Source organism: Hemiscyllium ocellatum, chromosome 10 (genome assembly GCF_020745735.1).
Source record: "Hemiscyllium ocellatum isolate sHemOce1 chromosome 10, sHemOce1.pat.X.cur, whole genome shotgun sequence".
NCBI lineage: Eukaryota > Metazoa > Chordata > Chondrichthyes > Orectolobiformes > Hemiscylliidae > Hemiscyllium > Hemiscyllium ocellatum.
In genome coordinates this window covers 68137238-68160428 of record NC_083410.1, presented here as the reverse complement: position 1 = coordinate 68160428, position 23191 = coordinate 68137238, and the positions used below count along the sequence as shown (strand labels likewise).

Below are 23191 nucleotides of genomic sequence, written 5' to 3'. Positions count from 1 at the left end.
GTTTTGGGACCATTGCTGTTTGTCATTTTTATAAATGACCTGGAGGAGGGGCTAGAAGGTTGGGTGAGCAAGTTTGCGGATGATACGAAAGTCGGTGGAGTTGTTGACAGTGAGGAAGGATGTGACAGGTTACAGCAGGATATAGATAAGCTGCAGAGCTGGGCAGAAAGGTTGCAAATGGAGTTCAATGTAGCTAAGTGTGAAGTGATTCACTTTGGTAAGAGTAACAAGAAGATGGAGTACTGGGCTAATGGTCGGATACTTGGTAGTGTGGATGAGCAGAGGGATCTTGGTGTCCATGTACACAGATCTCTGAAAGTTACCATCCAGGTAAATAGTGCTGTGAAGAAGGCATATGGCTTACTGGCTTTTATTGGTGGAGGAATTGATTTCCGGAGTCCTGAGGTCATGTTGCAGTTGTATAAGACTCTGGTGCGGCTGCATCTGGAGTATTGTGTGCAGTTTTGGTCGCCATACTTTAGGAAGGATGTGGAGGCACTGGAACGGGTGCAGAGGAGGTTTACCAGGATGTTGCCTGGCATGGTAGGAAGATCGTATGAGGAAAGGCTGAGGCACTTGGGGCTGTCTTCATTGGAGAAAAGAAGGTTTAGAGGTGACTTGATAGAGGTGTACAAGATGATTAGGGGTTTAGATAGGGTTGACCATGAGAACCTTTTTCCACGTATGGAGTCAGATATTATGAGGGGGCATAGCTTTAAATTAAGGGGTGGTAGGTATAGGACAGATGTTAGGGGTAGATTCTTTACTCAGCGAGTCGTGAGTTCATGGAATGCCCTGCCAGTAACAGTGGTGGACTCTCCCTCTTTATGGGCATTTAAACAGGCATTGGATAGGCATATGGAGGAAAGTGGGCTAGTGTAGGTTATGTGGGCTTGGATCGGCGCAACATTGAGGGCCGAAGGGCCTGTACTGCGCTGTATTTTTCCATGTTTTATGTTCTATTTTACCTCATGGAAACCTGTCAATGTCAACTCCAAGATAACTTTTATGTAAAAAATCAAGTTACATGTTACCAACAAGGCAATCCCTTTACAATCACCTTCATTAACAGAATAATAAGTAGAATTTAGTTTCTAAATTTAATGAATCATTCAAGTAATAAGACTTTTCTTGTTCTTGGCTTAAACTGACATTCTCTATTTGCTTGAGCTACCAAAATAGATTGAACAACTAAAACAACAGATATTACAAAAAACAATAAGTATATTTGCTGAAGGTTAAATAATGCTGTTACCTGAACAGGTAGCATAGTGACAGCTTGTGTGAATGTCTCTCCTTGTGATGTTGGTTGAGTGCTTTCAGTAGTTACAGGTTGGATCACATTCTCTTTTACAGGCTCAGTGTTCCTAGACTCCCATTCTGAAATATAGTGTTCAGTCGTTACTACTAAAAAGAGGTTATGGAGTATCTTACTACAATTTATAGTGCACAACATTTTTTTCATAATTAATCTATATTCTTCTTAACTTCCACCTTTCCTGTGTTTTTAATTTTTTCTTGCTACTTACTATTTGCAATCTTAAAAACAGGAAATATTAACAGAAGCAAGCACTGTATGGAATTTGATGAATAAAGGCTACAATCAAGATTCGCCAAATATTTTTACAATAAATTCCAGGGTTTTCAAAGCATTATTAAAGTTTGTGAGTCAACAGACAATTAACTGTTAAGAATGTGCTATGGTTAAGCAGGGTCACCATTGAATTATGGAAAGGAAAGGTGTTTAACAAACCTAGAAGCTTTTGAGAACATAATTGAATTGATAAAGGGGAACCAATAAAAACAATGTACTTGACGACTTTCAGAAAGTAACTGATGAAGGCAAAATGAGGAGCCATGAAATTGGTGGTAATTCATAAAGATAATGATTGAGGATTGGTTAATGCTTACTTTTGAGTTGTCAAGTTGTAACTTGGGATGAACTGCAAGGATCCAGACTTGGGCCATAGCTATTTACAATCTGTATTAATGAATTAGTGAATGATGCTGAGTGTAAAGTGGACGTTATTGAGTGTAACATCCAAGATTGCTGATGACAGAATGTAGTTGGCCATTTAAAGCAGAGACGAAAATAAATTTCTTTACTGCAACGTTGAGAATCCTGAATTCTCTACCTCAGAACACTGAATATTCTGTTTTTGAATACATTCAAGACAGATTAGCTTTTGAGTAGGGTCTAAGAGACAGCACAGGGAAGTGGATTGAAGCCATCATCTTGTTGAATGGCTGAGCAAACATGAAGGACCAAATGGCCTACTTTTGCACCTATTCATGTCTCTATCATGTACAATGGTGAAAGTCTCAGGGTCCCCTTAACTGGATCAACATACCTTGCTAACAAGTTTATGTTAGCATTATTTGATTGCATTAGCAATCTATTTCTGACCATGGACCACAGAAGAACTGGGATGCTTCCCTAATAACATGCTGAGCGATGCACATAAGTTTCAGTGCTATTTTATTTTTTTCAAAATTTAACAGAGAAGAATCCTCCCTACCCCTCTTAAACTTCGTATGTTATCATATGTCTGTCATAACTGTATCTAGTTCTAACCTTTGGACAGATAGTTTGAATGAAGTCTTAAAATAAAAAGATGGATAGGTGTATGCACACATCTTACAAACTGGGTGATGTATTGATCATGGCCACAAACTGGCTTTCATTTTGTAAACTGCAGGTAGCAAAAGTGAACCAGCCAAAGCAGTCTGAATTTGGAGTAGGTCAGGCCAAAAAGCTAAAGTTGGGAGGTTGGTGTTCTGCAATGTGCAGAACTGTTACTTATATTGGAGCTACAGCTGGTCATGGAAACAATATATAAACTCAATCTATCTCAACAAACAGGCTTGACAAAACAGAAAAGGGCACCATTAACAGTGATCAATTTTAAGACACAACATAAAATTGAAAGCCCAAGGAGAAGACAATTCCTAAGATTAAAAAAAAGCAGGAAAATTATCACATATATCAGAGATATTTGATAATCCACTAAGGGATAATGATGGCCCCATACCACTATTAACAGTTTCCTGGTCGATCATGCCTCCCTCAGAAAAGCCTTCCAAATCATCTAATTTCAATTTTTCCCATGGAATATATGTAACGCCAAGGTCCACATCCCAAAACTGCTTATATTCAGGTTTCACACCTTTATTTAAAGCCCAAGCAATCTAAGGGAAAAAAAAATAAGATAGATTAGACAACGATATCAAGGGATTTAAGGTATTAAAAGCATCTAGAGTTCATCTATATTCCTCTCTAGATTCCATCAGTATTTTTTGGTACTATTATCCTCCCTTAATTAAGTATACTAAATTTGTGCATTTACTACTACCTCACAAGCTATTCCTGTAGTATATAAAATACTGGAGCATAATCACAATAAATATAGATATTTTTAGGGTGTAGGTTTGCTCACTGAGCTGTAGGTATTAGTTCTCGGAGCATTCCACGGCTGTTTTGTTCTGGTTTGAGGTGTTTTTATCGGTGGTTTATATTGGAGACATTTTGGCAGTACCTGTTTTCTTATACATTCATGCAGGAAGTACAGTTGTTCGCGGGTGGAAGTCTCTCAGATGGCATTCCTTTCCCATCTTCGGGCAAGTTGTAGCGTGTTGCGCCTATAGGTTTTTGCAAAGTTTGTGAAGATTTGCAGCTCAGGTTGAGGTTTAGGGTGTAGGTTTGTTTGCTGAGCTGTAGCTCAGCGAGCAAACCTACACCCTAAACCTCAACCTGAGCTATAAACCTTCACAAACCTTGCATAGATGTTTTTCTCCACTAATATCTCTTGATTTATAATTCTTTTTTCAGAATTTGTCAGGCAATGCAATTCAAGGGTTGTCCCAATTGTGGTGTTTGATGATCGGAAATACTTGATAGCACTGCTTTGAAATCAATATGATACTATGGCTGAACACTATGAGATGAATCAAACTAATCACCACCTCAGCTTATTTTTTAAATGCATGAGATTCTTACAATTCAGACATTTTTTCCCTACAATATACCAATAGGCAACTTTTAAAAGCAACTAAATTTGGAAAAGGATTGATTAAGCAATTGACTACCGTGAAACAATGCAAGTAATAAATGCTTCTGTACAGTTATACTATGTGCTTTCCAGGCATTTACAACTGAATTGCTTGCAGGTAGTGGATTTCACAGTATAGCTACAGTGCAATAGGCCATTGAATAAATATCTGTGAACAAATATCTCACATAATTTCATTCTCCTGCCTTCTCCATGTAATCCTGCGCATTGTTTCTGTTCAAATAGCCATAATTCCCTTTGGAATGTCTCTTGATCAGTAAGGGAATCAAGAGAAGTGGGGAAAAGGGCAGGGTCATATGATCTTATGATTAAAACCATCTCCACTGCAGTCTCAAGCAGTGCAGTCCAGAATCCAACCATTTGCTGCGTGAATTTGTTTCCCTTCATATCACTTTAGCTTCTTTTACTAATAAATCTTGTACTTGATCCTTTCAGGAATAGGGAATATTTATTCTCTTAAATACTTTAACCAAATCTTTCATAATTTTGAATACTTCAATGAAATCTCTTCTCAGCCTTAGCCTCAGCTTTTGCCAACCTATCTTAACTGGACTTTCTTATCTCTAGAACTAATCTCAAATATATACTACATTCTCACCAATGTCTGCACATGGTGCCTACAATGCAGTACACAGAACTGGACATGATACTCTAGCTGACATTGAATTCATGTCTAACATTAAGTTCAACATTACCATCTTGCTCTTGTATTCTAGATCGCCATTAATAAAGACTAGAATATTATATTCTTTATTAGCAGTTTTCTCAACTTGTCTTGCCAGCTTCAGTAATTAAATTAAACGCAGGTCGCTGTTTCTCACCCCCTTTAGAGTTGCATTATTTATTGTATATGGTCTCTTCATGGTATTCAAAGCAAATTATATCACTTCACACTTGAATTGCCACCTATCTGCTCACTTCATGAATTTGTCTACATTAGAACAGAATAGGGGCCATTTGGCCCCTCAAGCCTACCCCACCAATCAATTAGATCATGGTTGCTCTCGCTCAGGACTAAAAACTTCTTTTCATGCAAGCTAATCATACCTCTCAACTCCCTGATACTTCAAATCTCTACTTACTCTTTAAAATACTTTCAATGATTTAGCCTCCAAAGTTCTCTGCGGTAGAGAATTCCAAACATTCTACCTCTGTATGAACAAATTTCTTCACATTACAATTTTAAATGGGTTTCCTCATTCTGTAATGATGCCCACAAGTTCGCAGTTCCAACACCAATCCTCCCCCAACTCACTCACCACCATTTGTGTAACAATCTTCTCAACATCTACTCCGTCAAACCTTCTCAGAGTCTGGAATGTTTTAATAAGATCACCTCACTTATACAATTTCTGCATTCCAGAAATTCACCAGGCTTCTTATACCAGTACTTTCCAAACTACCAAAAGCAGAACAGTAAATTCATAGGAAGACTTCCACCTGCAGGTTTCCTTCCATGGGATACACTGGCCAGACTTGGAACAATACAGCCATTCCTTCATTATTTCTGGGTCAAAACTTGGAATTCCCTCCCTATAACAATCTGGTGTGGATGCGCCCACAGTAAGTGCAGTCATCAAAGGAAAGGGGTAAACACTATCTTCTTAAGGGTAACAAGTGCTGACCTTGGCAATGGTGCTTATATCTCATGAGTGGAATAAAAGTGTCCCACTTTCCCACTTACAGGACAAAGCAGTATTTAGTGACAAGAAAACTGTTAATGAAAAATATGCTACTCTTTGGAACCTGCTAATAGGAAACAAAATAAAGATCTTAAGTTACTGTTGAAGAAGGATTTCCTTTGGTCGATGCATCTTGGAAATACATTCCAGCAGAGGATTTTGTATCTAAATACATTCTGCCGTTCAACAAAACAAAATCTTCCTCTAATACTGATCCAAAATCTAAGAGGAAAACAATTTATTTCTGAAATAATACATGGAACAAATCTGGAGATAGGCAGACAAATCATTGTTCATGTATTTCACTTGTACCGGCATTAGGAGTTAATGAAGCTCTGCTCTGCACTCTTCCTCGTGAACAGAGACATTCCAGACCAAAAATGCACAAAAATTCCAAAGTGGTATCATTTTTAATAATTCTTTTATACAAGTATATTGTGTTTATTCAAAAAAAATACAAGCCAAAGACATTGTTTTGCATTATTTTCAATTTCTGAAAATGGCTTGTTTAATAGTTGTTTGTTCAGAATTTAAACTCACCTTAATAATTTTAGACCCCATTTTAAAGGATCCAGTGCTTAGTTTCTGAAGAGCACGAAAAGCATCTTGTCGATGAACCATACAAACGTATGCACATCCTCGAGGTGGTATCATCTAGAAGGGATATAACAATAACTGAAACAAACATTTAAAACCTTCCCTCTGCATTCAATAATACTTCACATTAATAGACTAACTATGAAGTAATGGGATTAGATTACTTTAATGAGACACCGTCCCTGAAGTAGTCAGACAAAGCACCACTTAATAAAGCGATTGGCAATATTGAAGTCCTCAATTTAAAAGTGATAGCAAGAATGCACATACAAGACCTTGCCGGAGTATCGTGTCAAACTTCTCAGCAGCATATTTTAGAAAATGCACCCTGGGTACAGAGATTTACTGGAAAGAGACAGTACTGGTGTGACACAGAGCATTTAGATGAACTGGGGTTGATGTCCTTAGAATTAAAAAAACTAACAGGAGAATTTTATTGAGGGGTTTTGACAGATTAAATAATGACAAACTGCTTTCAGTGGTAGGTCAGTAAAAATACTCAGATTTTAGGTAATTAGCACAAGAACCAAAGGGAATATATGGATTTTTAAAGAAAAATTACAATGATGTGGGATGCACTGTCTGAAAAGGTGGTAAAAGCAGATTTATATACAACTTTCAATTCTTGAAATGGAATAATTTGCATGAAAATACAGCAGGATGAGATTAATTGGGATAGGACCTTTAAAAATCCAACTACTACTCTGTGCTTTATCATTTTATGTTTATTTAGAACAAAAATGAGGCTACATTTCTGAATGGTGCTCAAGGAATGGATTTTCTTACATTACCTTGATTGATGCTTATTTATTCAGGATTCCTTTAAAAAAATGTTTTGGACTCAAGATGCCTTCATCTTAGAATAGTTTGTCCATTTCTTTTAATTGAAGGTTTACCTCAAGAACATACATTACTTTATATAATACACTAAGAATACAGAGATCAAGGGGCAACCTTTTTAAAAAATTAACATTTCATACTCCTAAAAACAAAGAACATGTAACAATATAAAAACATAACATTTTGGTTCTGTCATCTTTTATTCTTCATTTATCAAATTGCTCAGTTCCCACTACCTCTCTGTTTTAACCAGCCGTTATGGATTCCAGCTCCAAAATACTATCAATTTATTTTCAAATCAGCTTGAATTTAGTTTGAAATTGTTCAGCCAAGCAAGAGAGAGAGATCAATGAAGTTTAATTTGATCAAACGTGGTAAATCTTTGAATTTTTCAGAATCTATAGAAACAATTTGCTGAAAAGGGAAAATTTCCTGAAACATTAATCATATTAAAAGGGTTTGAACCAGATAGCAAAAATCACCAAATACAAAATCAATTAAGACATTAAACATTCTTACACGTGTACCCATTATTTAAAAATATCTCATTCAAATTCCATCCAGTGAAAAGCAACAGGTTCGATCATACATTTGGAAAGGTCCTTAAAGGTATTTTAAGTCTGATTTCTAAAATTGCCTCGTAATATTAATGTTGCATCACTGGTATTTCAGCATTCCTTGATTACTATAATGTTATGACTGTTGTTCCTACACTTCTATTTAAATTGATCAGTTATAATTGATCAACAAGTGAAAATATAATCAGACTAATGTACAAATATTAATTTCCTATTGGCTGGTTTATCTATCTTCAGAGCGCAAAACATGATTTAAAAATCAAGTACTTAAAAAGTCAAATGTTACACAAACAGTACCACAAATTAATACTTACATTTATTGATTCAATCTGGCCGAACTCCTCAAAGAGATTGGTTATATCTTGTTGTGTTGCCTTTTTGTCTACCTGACCAACCCACAGTGTAGTACTGCATACTGAAGTGCAGGTATGAAATAAACAAAGATAAGAACTTACAAAGAAATCACAATGTACATTAAAAGCTACTGTTAACTCTATTGCTTTCACTTATTATAATAGGAATACGCGTAAAATAGGAGGATGAATTTTCTACACAACAAAGTGGAATGACAAAATAAAATCTGTGCCAGTACATGAGATTAGAAATACAACTATTTTCACGGCCCTTCAAAGTTGCAAGGCAACTTGAGCACTTGTGTTATAGAGTACAGTCATTGTTATAGCGTAGAAAATCTAGCAGCCAAAGTGATAATAACCACATTGTGTGTGTTGGTGATTATGCTAAGGGATAAACATGGCACTGGTCAAAGGAAAAAGAATTGTTAACTCAAAAGCATGATGCGATTTTAAAATTCCTTGTGAGCAGATGGGGCTTCAGTTTAATGTCGCATCTGAAAGAGACATCTCCAATAGCGATGCGCTCTCCTAGTAAAAGACTGGAAAGTCTCTTCTAAGAGCTTCAGACTCAAAAACAACAGTGCTATTAATAAACCACAACTGACACCTAAAAGAAACCCTGGGCATCTACCTGGAAAATCTATGATTAATGATGGTGAATGTTCTTTCTTTAATGAGCAATCTCAAGACTGCATATAATATCTTGAATTTGGCCTAACCACTGTTTTCAATGGTTTCCTTTATTTACCTGGTCTCTCACTATCAGGGAATAATGTTGCTTAGCCTTGTGATACAGAGCTCCCTCAATAAGTAGATGTTTCCATTCTTTGTTCTTAACCCAAACTTGGAGCACTAAATCCCAACTGTGAAATGCATCCAACATTCAGAATGCCCATTCCATTGTTATTTATTTTTGGGTCATGTGGGCCATTTGTCAACCCAATAATTTTGTGTCAATGCTAAACACCATCGTTCCTCTAACTCCAAATCATTACACATACAACAACTTGTATTCAGTAACACATTTAACAGGAGCCACAAGAAAATATCAGGGCAGGTGACCAAAATCTTGATTAAGAGATAAGACTTTAAAAAAAATTCGGGTGAAGCCATGGGACAACAGCAACGTCACTGGATTATTAATCCAGAGTTGAAGGCTAGCACACTGGGGATATGGGCTTAAATGTTACAAGACCAATGATAAAACGTGAACTTAAAAGACAAAGTCACAGTTAAAGTTACTCTAATGGTGACCATGTAAACATTGTGAACTGTTGTTTTTTTAAAAAAGTTCATGAATATCCTATAGGAAAATAAATCTATAACCCTGAACTGTTCTGGCCTACATGGGACTCCAAACCCAGAGCAATGTGGTGACTCTTAGCTGCCCTCTGAAATGGCCTAACAAGCCTCACAGCTGTAGGAAAACTCAGGACTGCAGCGGTTCAAGAATGCAGTTCATTACCAAATTTGTTAGAGCAAATAAGGATGGGAAATCAATGCAGTATTAGCCAGTGACATCTACTTCCCAGTAATGAATTTTTAAAAAAATTATACGTCTGCTTGGCTCAGTTGGTAGCACTTTCAATGTCATAAGGTTATGGATTCAAGTCCCACTTAAGGACTTGAGCAGAGAAACAAGGTTACACACCACTGCAGTAATGAGTACTGTCAGAGGTGTTACGTTCCAGATAAGATATTAAAGAAAGGTCCCTAACAGCTTTTAGGTGAGTGTAAAAGATCATATTGCACTATTTTGAAAAAGAGCAGAGGAGTATTTCTGCTATATGGTCAATTTGTTTTTGCTTAATAAACATCACACAATTTATTTATTTGCTGTTTGGGTGAGCTTAGATGATGCAGACGATTACACAGTTCCCTACATCACGACATTGACTATACTAAAAGAATTCAGCTGTAAAACATTTTCCAAAATGCTGCTGTTGTAAATGTGCTACATAAATTTTGGTCTTTTCTTGACAAATAGATTTTATTTGAGGATATTGTTGACAGCTGGACAACCAGAATAGCAAGTATTGGTAAAAATAGAACTTGAACTAGAACAATTCCTTTTAGGCTTTAAACCTGTTTTCTGTACGTGGTAAACTGTAACTGGCATTGTGGGAAAACCACTTAAAAGTATAAAGAATAGACGTAAGGAGTTTGTCAAATTTATGTCAAATAACACACATTATTCCTTGTTATAAGTCACTGATATTTCTTCAGTTTACTCACTAAAATGTATTAAGTGTTGTCTTGTATAAATTGCAGGATACTCAGTATCATGGCAAAGGCTACTTTAAACACATGAGTTACTGCAGAAAATTACCCTACAAACACTTGATGCAGGAAAATGATTAGTATATATTTACTTCACATCAAGTTATCAAGGAAGTAAAGTTTTAATGATCAAAACACACTAGTTTCATCTCACCATTTGCCATATAATTTATGAGTACCCAATGTCAATATCCATTATTCATTTCTCATACACTAACTAAAAATGCAATTAGGCATATTTGGATACCTGATAATCCATGGGTCTATTATATAAAATATTGAACAACATTGATATACAAGTGCCACACAAGGTTAAGAAAACATTTAAATTATTGTCTTCTTGGTGGCAAGCTAACACCACAAAAAACTTTCAATTTGAATCCTCACAATTCTTCTTATATTATGGTTTAACATTATGTTTCAGGACACCTTAATTATTGATCTGTTATTTACAGTACAATTTGAAAAAAAAACTGCAATACAGAAACAATTATCTTTACAGCTTTGCAATCCTGCTCATTTTATGTCTGCCATAAAGAATTTCATGAATAAGGTGCAGGACTTTTATCATGGATAACTAGCAATGTTAGTTGATACAACTAATTGTCTGCTGTAACATGTAAACTGTTGCTATTCATTCTGTTATGAAGTTGGGACAGATTGGGATATTATGAACATAGTTAAGAAACATAGCAAGTTTCACAATCTCTCAGCTCTGTCCAAAATACTCTGTTACATGTACAGCCTGTTGCATTATAACCATCTTCGGTCCTGAAGATGCTGAATAAAAACAAAAGAAAACTTTGCTACACAGTCAATTACATTCAAACACAGAAGGAAATTAATCCATTTTTAAATTACATACCACTCAGTGTTTTCGAACGGATAGGTGGTAGACCTTTTTTTTGGCGTTCCTTTTCACGCTCCCTTGCTCGTCTTTCACTGGAGTAAGATCGAGACGACTTCCTTTTTCTTTCTTTTGATCTTGAGCGAGAGCGTTTCCGATGTTTCCGCTTGCGAGACCCTGAGCGGGATCTGGATCTTTTCTTTCGAGGTGATCTAATCAAAAATTATACAAAATGTGAAGCTTTCAAATATTACATTTAATTCCTTATAATGTGCAAACTATGTCAAATATATTTGATTAATATTTTAAATGAACTCCTTCAAATGAGAGTAAATAAATATCGCACCTTGAACGAGATCTTGAGTGTGTCAGAGATCTTGAACGTACTAAAGGCTTTTTTTCTTCATGCTGAAAGATTTCTTCTTCAATAAGGTCCTGACCATCAGGTGCATCAATATCCATATCCTTAATAACCCATGGCATCATTAAAAACATAAATAACAATTAATTCAACGGACAACAGTATAAGCCAGATTTAGCTCATATGACTCTAGACCAAATGAGAAGACTGACTGCTGTAGACATTAACACTGAATGCTCCAAATATAATGAGGGAATGCCAGGTACAACTGCATTTTCTAATTCCAAGTGCATGGTGTTTCTGGCATACAGTGTTACGAATGAGTATACATCAGTTTCCACATGCTTCAAGTAGTTAATACCACATTGTACAAACAATGAAATATGCCATCTAATACTGTCAAAATACAATACTTATTGACCTGCATGACCATTCTCTACATAATTTCCTTCCTCCAAAATGGCGAGAAGTAGAAAAAATAAATATTACTTAATACCAACATTTTATTACTTGGGAATATATTCACAAAGCATTCAGGCAACAATTTTCAAATTATTTGAGATCCTGGAACTTACTTCCATTGCACCAGGAAAGGTATTGAAATTGGAGGCATGGTAGGTCAAACAGAACCATAGTACAGAAGGAGGCTGTGACACACCCTGCTTCAAGTCAACTTCTTTACGCATACTCTGTTTGGGGTTAGTGGAGGTTTACAACTCGTAAACAGGTGAAGCAGAGGAAGATTAAGAACAAGGGGAGGGAAATGTTGATAACTCTAGTTAAGGACCGATATTGATGACTGCTCAAGCAGCCTCCTTCTGCAAAGTAAACTTTAACAAAGGTGAAATTAATGCTGAGCTCACTCGTATATATGGATTTTTAAAAACAATATATGGAGTAAAAAGGCTGTTATATTTAATTTCCACTTCTGGTTTCTCCCTTGTCAAGATAATTGACATTCAATATTTCCTATACACTTGATTTAAGAGAAGCTCGTAAACACATGATGCAACCGCTCCAAGATTAATTACTTTGATTTTAGTTATGGAACAAAATACAAAGCCAGTTTTATTCTCTCAGTATTCAGCAAAAAGTTCTAATACTTATTCATTAATATGCGCATCAAAGCTGATTTCTAGAATGCGTTCAGTATGGTATTATATAAAATTGTCTCTCTACCTGTTGTTGTTGCTCAAGTGGATCCTCCACTCTGACCTCTTGCTCTTGTTGCTGATGAGTGCTGCTCTGGGAAGGGGTCACTGACTGTTCAGATCCAAAACTTACTTCCTGATTGTCCAAAGTTGCATTCTGCAAAGTAATTTAATTCATAAATTTAAATCTGAACACAAAGCATTTTTCTGGAAAGCCCATTAGCCCTTTTAGTTATAAAAATACAGCGTGTATAGATTTTCTTTGCTAGGACAAAACAAAAATGTCCAAGCATAATAATTTGCACACATATGAAATGAGCTTTATGACATCAGTATGAGTACTACTTAGTGTGATGCATTTCAAACAATTAAAGCCAAACATACATGACTGCAATTCATCCCATGATTCTCAAATATGCATAAAAAGTCCTTCCTACTTCTCCCAAGTTATAGATTGTCAGCTACAAAACAATGAATTTGATGGTCATGAAATGCATATTATGACAAGCACAAACCATTAACACTAGAATTCAAATAAACTGGTCAACAAGCATCAACTACTCTAATCAAAGTTTTCAGAGAGCTTGGGGGCCCAAAACCTTGCAATGCTGTAGAACTACCAAGTGTTTGTCTAAATAGTCCCAAATTATGGTGATGATTTATGCCTCAGACAGTGAGTTCCATATAACCTCCATCCTCTAAAAGAAAAGTTCCCTTAGATCCCCTCTAAGCCTCCTATCCATACATCTATAGCTGCCGCTTAGTGTTTGCTGTCGTAAGGGGAAATGGCTCTTTCTTTCTGTGCCCCTTAGAAACCCGAGCTTATTTAGTCTCTCTTCACAGATGAAACTTTCCAACCTCAAGCATCTGGTGCACCACTTTCACACATTCTCCAGTGCAATCACATTCTTTCTGCAGTGACCAGAACTGCAGTCAGTATTCCAGCAGGGATTTAACCTTCCTGCTCTATTCAATGGGTCGACTAATAAAGCTAAGTGTCCCATATGCCATTTTTACTTGGTCTACCTGACCAAGGTCTTCAAGGTTCTGCACATCCTAAGGCCCTACCATTCATTATATATTCCATGGTTTTGTTATTCCTCCCGAAGTACCTCCTATATTTCTGGATTAAATACCATTTACCATTGTTCTGTTCATTGACCAGCCCATTATTTATCATCCTGTAGTCTTAAGTCTTCCCTCCTTGCTATTTGCCACACCACCAATTTTACTGATCAACTTACTGATCCAATCTTCTACATTAATGTCTAGGGCATTCAAGTACACTACAAACAGAAAGTGACCCAGCACTGTACCCTGCTGTATGCCACTGGAAACAGTCCCAAAAACCGTATTTGACCATCACACACATCTCCTGCTACTCAGCAAATTTTGGATCCAGCATGCCAAATTGCCTCGGATCCCAAGAGCCCTTAACTTCTTACCTAGTTTTCCATGCGAGACCCTGTCAAAAACGTTATTGAAGTCTATGTAAAGTCAGAGGTCACATGACACCAGGTTATAATTTAACAGGTTTATGTGAAATCACAAGCTTTTGGAGCACGGCTCCTTTTTCAGTGAGAAATTTGCGATTTCAAATAAACTGGTTGGACTATAACCTGCTTTGATGTGTCTTCTGGCATTGACCACCCCCATACTACAAAGTCTATGTAGACTACATCCACTGCACTACTCTCACCGTATACCTCCTCGAAAGTCAATCAAACCAGTCAGACATAATCTCCCCGACAAAGCCACGCTTACTAGCTTTGATTAATCCATTCCACTCCAGGTGGCGATTAATTTTGCATCTCAAACTTTTTCTAGGAGTATCTCCACCACTCAACAGCCATGAATTCCTGGTTCAGCCCTGCTTTCCTTCTTGCACAGTACAACCACACTAGCTGTTCTCCAGTTGTTCGGCAACTGTGTCCAGATTGGATTTAAAATTATCAAAGCCTCTGCTATCTTCTCCTTTGCCTCACACAAGAGCCTGGGACATATCTTATCTGGCCCTAGGGATTTATCCAATTCTGAGTCCACTAATACCTCCTCCCTCTCAAATGTAATTTATTCAAGTATCATTAAGACTTCTACACTTACTTCATTCTTTTCTATAGTGAATACGGATGCAAAGTACTTACTTAAAACCTTGTCTATCTTCTAGTTCCACAAGCAGTTTTCCACTTTGGTTCCTAATGGGGTACACTCTTTCCGTGCTACTGAAAATACTTTTAAAAAGTGTTTCCTTTATTTTGCGTGTCAGTGTTTTCATGCTCTTTCTTTGCTTTTCTGTTTTAAGCGAACCCCCCCCACCTTTTTATATCGACCATTGGGGCTTGTAGTGTTTGAGCTCTCAGCATCCAATATACCATATATTCATATTCTGTACATTTATTCTGCTAAGTTCTAACATTGAATGCTAAATTTATAGTTAAATTGTTGAAATCTGCCTCAATGGTAATCTCCATAAGTACTAAATACATGGCAAAACCTTTCAAAGACTATACTTGGGCTGGCGATACAAATGAAATATAATTATGCTTCATACATTAGAGGCAGTAAAGCATGAATGATGATTTGCAGAGTGTCTGATTTGATTGCAGATGTACAACGTGCCATAAATTTATAATGTGTAATCATTGTTATAAAGAAACAATTCGATAAATATACTTTGTTTTTAATTGAGATTCAAATAAACATAAACAATGTAGGCCCTTTAAGGTCCAAATATAACTTGCTTCAAGACGTATTAACAGATGCAAACGTTGCAGTGACATCACTTTAAAAGTATGATACCTCCTCTCAGATTTGGATATGAACCTGGTTTGTTTAAATTATATTCACAGTAATCACTCATACTTCTTCTTGTACCTGCTGTGTCTGCTGTTGCTCCAATATCTGTTGCCGAAGTTGCTCGAAGTTTTGCTGCTGGAATTGCTCAGCCAGTTGCTGAAAAAGTGATGTGTTCATGGTCTCAGTTACAAGAGGTCTGTAAGTCAAAGAGATAATATTTACCATACATTTGAAGTACCATTGTTCATATAAGACGCTGTCGCAAAGTACAATACATTTTTGTCATTTCAAAGGAAAACACAGGATGTTTTCCGAATGACAAATGTTCGGCTAATTGGTCAATGGTTTCCTGCTTTGTTTCTCTCCTTTCGTGTACAGGGACGTCGTATTTGCAGTTTTTCAATCAGTGGGGCCTGAATATTTTGACCAATAATCTCTAAAATCACTCCTTTCAAATCCCATGATTGCAGGTCATCAGGTCCTGGTGACTTGTCTGCCTCAAGTCTCATTACTTTGTCACATACTGGTAGAGACTGTTACAAGATCTTTCCTCCCATTAGCAGTTTGCTCATCTATTATCTTTGAGATGCTTATAGTGTCCTCCATCGTGAAGACTGATGAAACATATTAGCTTAAATTGTCTGCCATTTCCTTGCTCCCCACAATCAATTCCCTAGTTGTACCCTCCAAGGGACCCAGTTACGTTAGCTACTCTCCTTTTTTCTATACCTGCAGAAGCTCTTGTTGCTTGTTTTTATGTTTCCTCATATCTATCCTGAATGGGTGATTCTTATTTTTAAGATATGATCCCAAGTTCTAGATTCTCACTTGAGAGAAAACCTCCTTTTAGCAGCCATTTGATCAAGTCTACTCTGGATCTTACAGTGCTTCAATTAAGTCACCTCTGAATTTCTAAACTATACAAGATACAAGCTAAGTCTTTCCTCATAAGGTATTAGACTAGCAAACCTTCGCTGACATCTTTCCAATGCATCAACATCCATCCACATGCACATGACCAGCACTGTACACAGTACTCCAGGTAACATCCCTACTCCAGCATTCAGCTCCCCTCACAATACAACAACGCATACCTGATTACTTGCTGTACCCTCACATGAACATTCTGCTATTTATGCAGAGGAGCTCTCTGTAGCTAAGAGCTCTATAACCTCTCACTATTTAGGTAATATGTTTCGGTTTTATTTTTTCTGCCAAAATGGATAATTTCACACTTATCCACATTGTACACCATTTGCTAGATCTTTGCCTATTCACTTTACCTATCTATATCCTTATGTAGAAATTTAAAAAAAAACTAGATGCTGGAATCCAAAGTAGACAAACAGGAGGCTGGAAGCACACAGAAAGCCAGGCAGCATTAGGAGGTGAAGAAGTTGATGTTTCAAATGGAGACCTTTCATCCTGAAGCATCTGGCATCTGTGACACTGGCAACTACTGAAGGAGGCAGAGATGGATCATCTGTTCAGCTGTTCTGACTACAGGCTGCTACAAATGTTTCAGCCTTATCTTCTGCACTCACTGAAGGATATTAGTGAACCAGATAGACACTTCCCCCACAAGGGTTTCATGCTCATGAGATTCTAAATTCTAATTTTTTTTATATACTGAATTCAAATTTCACTATCTGCCATAGTGGGATTCAAACCAGGGTCAGTGTCGAGTTTGCACATTCGCCCTGTGTCTGCATGGGTTTCCTTTGGGCGTTCCGGTTTCTTCCCACAATCCAAAGACATGCAGGTTAGGTGAATTGGCCGTACTAAATTGCCCATAGTGTCCAGGGATGTGTAGGTTAGGTGCATTAGTCAGGGGTAAATGTAGAGTAATAGAGATGGGGAAATGGGTCTGGGTTGGGTATTCTTCAGAGGATCGATGTGGACTTGTTGGGCTGAAGTAGACAAGAGTAGTGAGGAGGGCATTTGCCTTCATTGGTCAGAATATAGGAGTTGGGACATCATGTTGCAGCTGCACAAGACATTGCTGATGCTTCTTTTGGAGTGGTGTGTACAGTTCTGGTTGCACTTCAATAGGAAGAATATTATTAAATTGGAAAGGGTACAGAAAAGATTTACAGAATTATTACAGTACTGGAGGGTTTGCGTTATAAAGAGAGACTGGATAGGCTGGCACATTTGTTCCAGGAGCGTAGTAAGTTGAGGGGTGATCATATGGAGGTTTATAAAATCATGAGGGGCATTGATAAAATGAATGACAAAGATATTTTCCCTTGGGAAGGAGAGTTTCAAACAAAAGGGCACTGGTTTAAGATAAAAGGGGAAAGATTTCAAAGCGGCAGCTTTTTCCACACAGAGGTTGGTGAGTATATGGAATGAACAGCAAGAAAAAATGGCACGGCAGTTACAGTATTAACACTCAAAAGACATTTGGAAATGTATATGAATAAACTGTATCTATTTGCCAAACGCAAGCTAATGGATCCAGTCTAGTTTGGGAAAATTTGTCGGTATGGGGGAGTTGGACTGGTGGGCCTGTTTCCGTACTGTGTGACTCAATGACACTAAAGAGATATGTTTCAGTTGCACTAGACCAATGTTTCAGTTCCAATCCCAATTGATTCCATTCAGGCAAAAAATTGCGTCCAGCAACTTTCTAGAGATTGACGAACTAAGTAGCCATTGTTCTTAATTGTGAATTACATTGATTCTGGGGCACTACTTGGAAGAACTGGAAGCTTTGGTTTGGAAATTACAAACAGTTGATTTAGAGGTAAACCTAGTCAGAACTAAATTTGCAAAGGTGACAATAAAAATTTCTAGAACATATAATAGGGCAAAAACAACAAAAATACAAGCAATGGTGGAGTTTCCTGACCCTAAGGTTCAAGAGGAAATAACATTTTTGGGAATATATGGGCTTTATCTCAGATTTCTACCAAAGTCCAGTGCCACAGTTGCTCCACTGACAGTTCCACGTCAAAAAGGTGCGCCAAGGAATGTGCCAGGCATCTTTTGGGAAGCTGAATACTACTTTGTTCAATGGACCAATGAAATGTGATGCAGCCAACACTAAGTCCTTCAAGGTAGTGATTCAGGAGAAGGGGCAAGTTTTTAAATTTCACTCCACAGATGTGGGCGTCACTGGTTTGGCCAGGATTTATTGCCCATCCCTAACGCTCAGAGGGCAGTAAAGAGACAACCACATTGCTGTAAGTCTGTAGTCACAGTTAAACCAGAAGGACGGCAGAAATCCTTTACAAAAGAGATTAGTGAACCAGATGGGCTTTTAAAACAATCGAAAGATGACAAGAATTATGGCAATAGTTTCATAAAATTATCCCTCCCATATCAATACATACAGATATTATATCAACCTCTCAAAATTTGCTTATATTTATTATTCTTGACAGTTCCTGTTCAATTAGCAAGTAGCAAATATGTTTCAAGTGCTCACAGAATTTTTTACGTTTCAAGAACACAAGGTAACTGAGCATGAAATCTTTATACAGAAGTATCAATTCAAAACTCATCTTGTACTGTTAACAATAACCTCCCAGGAATTGGTAGTTTCACCATATTTCAGACAAAGCAGCCCCCCATTTAAAGTTGTGTGGAACTCCTTTTATTGTCTGGTTGCAAACTTTTTTCAAGGAATCTTCCCCAAATCTAATAAGTTTTGGAAAATTAACACCAACACATCAAAACTGTATCATTTCTAACAACCCAATATCCAATTTTCCAAACAATTTCCAATCTTACAACACTCATTCCTATAAAAAACAGAACTGATGAATGTGGACTGTAAGGGGCAGAAATGCAAAGCATCCAAATTAAAGTTTACTACCATAGTAAGGGTCCAAGACATTGTCATAGCCCCTATATGCCTTCTCTTGCTTATAGCCAGCAAAACATCCCTGAAAATCATGATGTACTGAAAAATGATATTACCAAAAATGAAACTCAGAAAAACCCATGGCACTTTGTTGGTGGGAAACACAACTAACAAGCTCTTGGCTCCAATGCCTCTTGTTCAAACTATTATACTTTTCCACTTCGTAAGTCAGGAACGAAGCACTGAAATTAAATCTTTTCATCAGCATATTTCTATTTACTACAAAAAGGACTAGTCAACAACACAGCTCATAGAAGGGGACAGCAAGCGTCAACTTGGGCAAGGTAGAAGGACAGAAAAGCAGCCATGGTAAAAGGCAGATTTTTCAGACTGAAAGACACCGTGCAATGTTGTTCATATACATAACTATGCAACTACAACGGAATACAGATGGGTTTCCAGAACAGGCACAAAAGGGCAAATGGAATTTAATAGAGAAATTTTGGAAGAACTAATAGAACTGTTATATTAACTAAACACCATAATTGTAAAGAGTGACAAAGGAATATGGATGTTGATAAGCATAAATCTTTGAAGGTGACAGGACAAAGTGAATGATGAGTTAGCATAACTTGTGGGATCGTGGGCACCTAAAATGTGGGTATTGAAGGCAAAAGACAGGAAGCTATGCTAAACATCCTCCAATAAGAGTACTGTATCTAGTTCTGGTGACCCCACATAAAGAAGAATAAAGAGTCCTTGACAGTGTGCAGAGAAAATTTATCAGGATGGTTCCAGGCCTCACAGCAGTAATGATAAAGCGAAGCAGTTCTCCTTGGATCAAAGGAAATTGAGGGCAGTATTGATCCGAGTTTGCAAATTTATTATCGGCTTATGTAGACAAAAACAATTCCCATTCACTAATGACATAAGGACTAAGGACACTGCGTTAAGGTTTTGGACAAAACATTATCAGCAGTTGTAAGGATGATATCTTTTTAAACCCAGAAAGTGGTAATGATCTGCAATTTGCTTTTGAAGAGGAACCAGAGAATGATTTCAAAAGGAAATTGGAAGTGAACTAGAGAGAAATAAGTTTATAGGACTGTGGATGAAATGCAGGAAGGAAATTATGTGGATTAGCCGACAGACCAGGCATAGACTCAGTGGTTATTGGCCTCATTTTGTGTCATATTGACTCTATGATACTGCAATTGAAATTGTTCAAAGAATTTTAGGAGCAAGATATGCATTCAGTTATAACATAGGGAAGATTACAAATAAGATGATTTCTTACAGCTGGGATGCAGATGTTTCTTTCTTTGTTTCCTCTGAATGATCCTGTTCTTCTTCATACTCGAATCTATCAAGGAGTTTCTGGAACAAAACATACAACTCAATTCAGCATTTCACAACTTAGCCTTACCTCAGCACAGGTCTTGTTTTATTTGTAATGGCTACTTATTTTAGAATCAGACACTTCTTTAAAAACAAAAATTAATTTATTATGGCAATGCCTGCCTACAGTTTGTTGACAATAACAGCCTGATTCCAACAAAGGCAAGGCATGGGAGCAAAACTGGGCTATTTGGTCCATTCAGTGTACTTTGCCATTCAAAGTGATCATATCTATTCTGACACTCTCAATTCCACTTTCCTGCTTCATCCCCAAATCATACGTTGGAGACTATATGATAAAGAAAATTAAGCAACATTGCTTGTTCGGAAAATGTTCAGTCCTGAAGATATAGTTTTTCCCTCAAAGAACTTACCCCATCCCTGTATACTAAGTGAAACTATAAAGGCTAAACAAACTTTTAGAGAGTTTGGCTAAATACTGAAGATTTCAGTTTACGGATTTCTAGCTAAACTGAATGCTCCAAGCATTTGTGCTTGCACTGGGGAATCACAAGATGGATTCCATTCATCTGTACTATTAAGGGACCACTTCCTCTCAAGGGTTGCAAATGAAGGTGACACAGCCAAGGAAAAGAATTGCTGCAAGATCAACCAGATGACAGACTCCCATTTGGACATGGACGTTCTGGACTCAAGTCACAAACACTCATACCAAGATCTTCGACTTCTGTTTTAGGCACTCAAAATTTCAACAGCTTCCCTTCCCTTTTTCCCTCTTTCTCTCAAGCTTTGTTCTTTTGTGCGCGCACGCACGCAGGTGAGTATGAGTGCGAGAGACAGACAGAATGAAGCACAAAGCTGTTGCTATGAATGTTTTATTAACAAACCACACCTTGTTTCATCTTAAAGGATTTTGCTATGGGTTTATTTCTAAGATTAAAACACAGAAGAGGCTCAATGACGCACTTGGCACTTACTCATTAAAAGCACAAATCCTAATTGCCCCAACATGCTCTCTTGTCCATCTTCCCATCCAGTGTGCCAGTTGAGGGTCAGTCCTTCCTGTACATCTCACTCTTCCCACTGTAGGGGCCATGAACTCAGCTTTTATAACTCCTCCTTTTTGTGAACTAGGCCCTTACCATCCATTAACTGGTTATGGATTAATGAGTTGACATCGTACTCATACAGACACCTGGCTGAGTGGCAATAATATATCTTCTTTTAATTGAGTCTCCCCATCTGGCAAGATATTCTTCCAGTTCTGCATTAAAGACTGGTGTGGTGGCAACATGACAAGTAGAAACACAAAGTAGGAAAAGGAGTAGGCTATTCAGTGAATATAGTCTTAACTAATCCAAGCTCTCTTTGTATAGCAGTCCCATCATCCCAGGAATCAATCTAGTAAACCTTTGTTGCATTCCCTCCATAGTTTGAGATAGGAAGACCAAAACTGCACACAGTATACCAAGTGTGGTTTCATCAATGCCCTGTAAAGTTACAGCAAGACATCCCTGCTCCTGTACTTGCTATGAAGGTCTATGTATCATTTGCTTTTTCACTGTCTGCTGCATTTGCATGCTTACTTTGAGCAACTGATGTACAAGGACATCAAGGTCTTGATGCACCTAGCCCTTCCCAATCTATTGCCATTCAGATAATAATCTGCATTACTAATTTTTCTACCAAAGTGGAAATCCTCACATTTATCTTCAGCTACCATGCATTTGCCCACACATTTAACTTGTTCATTTCACACAGAAGCATCGCTGTGTTCTCTACATTTCACATGCCTAACCAGCTTTGTGTCATCTCCAAACTTGTAGATATTACATTTAGTTCCCTCATCTATAATGTGAATAGCTGGGGTCCAGGCACTGATCTCTGCAGTACCCCACTAGTCATTGGCTACCACTTGGAAAATTACCAATTTATTCCTACTCTAATCTATTCTAGTCTACTAAATAGTTTTCTATCCGTGTCAGCACTCTTCCCCCAATCTTATGTGCTTTAGTTTTACATGCTAATCGCTTTATGTGGGACCTTCTGAAAGCCCTAATAAACTGCAGCCACTGGGTCCTCCTTATCAATGCTACTAGCTACAGCACTGAAAAATTCCAGTATATTTGTCAAGCATGATGCTGACTCCGGCCAATCCTGTTACTGTTTTCTAAGCGCTCCGCCATTCAATTTTTTACAATAGACTCTAACATTTTCCCTCCTACCCATATTAGGCTAACCAATCTATAATTCCCAATTTCTCTTTACCTTCTTTTTTATTTAGTGTGGCTACCCTCCCAATCATAGGAAATGTTCTAGAGTCAACGGACTCTTGAAAGATTATCACCATTGCATCCACTATTTTGAGAGCCACTTCCTTAGGTTCTCTGGGATGCTGGTCTTTATGCCCTGGGATTTTTCGGGTCCTAGGCACTAATCAGCAAATCTCATCTTGGCCTGACC

General features: G+C 37.5%; 1 protein-coding gene across 2 annotated transcripts in view; it reads right to left on the bottom strand.

Annotated features, from left to right (window-relative positions):
- Nucleotides 1–23191, bottom strand: part of scaf8 (SR-related CTD-associated factor 8) — a 136123-nt gene that overhangs the window by 12776 nt on the left and 100156 nt on the right. For both annotated transcript variants that reach the window (XM_060831571.1, XM_060831572.1), the window contains 9 exons: nt 20667–20746; nt 15637–15754; nt 12791–12919; nt 11597–11715; nt 11269–11462; nt 8082–8182; nt 6293–6406; nt 3033–3189; nt 1256–1380 (listed from right to left, as the gene is read on the bottom strand). In XM_060831571.1, the coding sequence (XP_060687554.1) occupies nt 1256–1380; nt 3033–3189; nt 6293–6406; nt 8082–8182; nt 11269–11462; nt 11597–11715; nt 12791–12919; nt 15637–15754; nt 20667–20746 (1137 nt within the window). The remainder of the gene's footprint in view (nt 1–1255; nt 1381–3032; nt 3190–6292; nt 6407–8081; nt 8183–11268; nt 11463–11596; nt 11716–12790; nt 12920–15636; nt 15755–20666; nt 20747–23191) is intronic.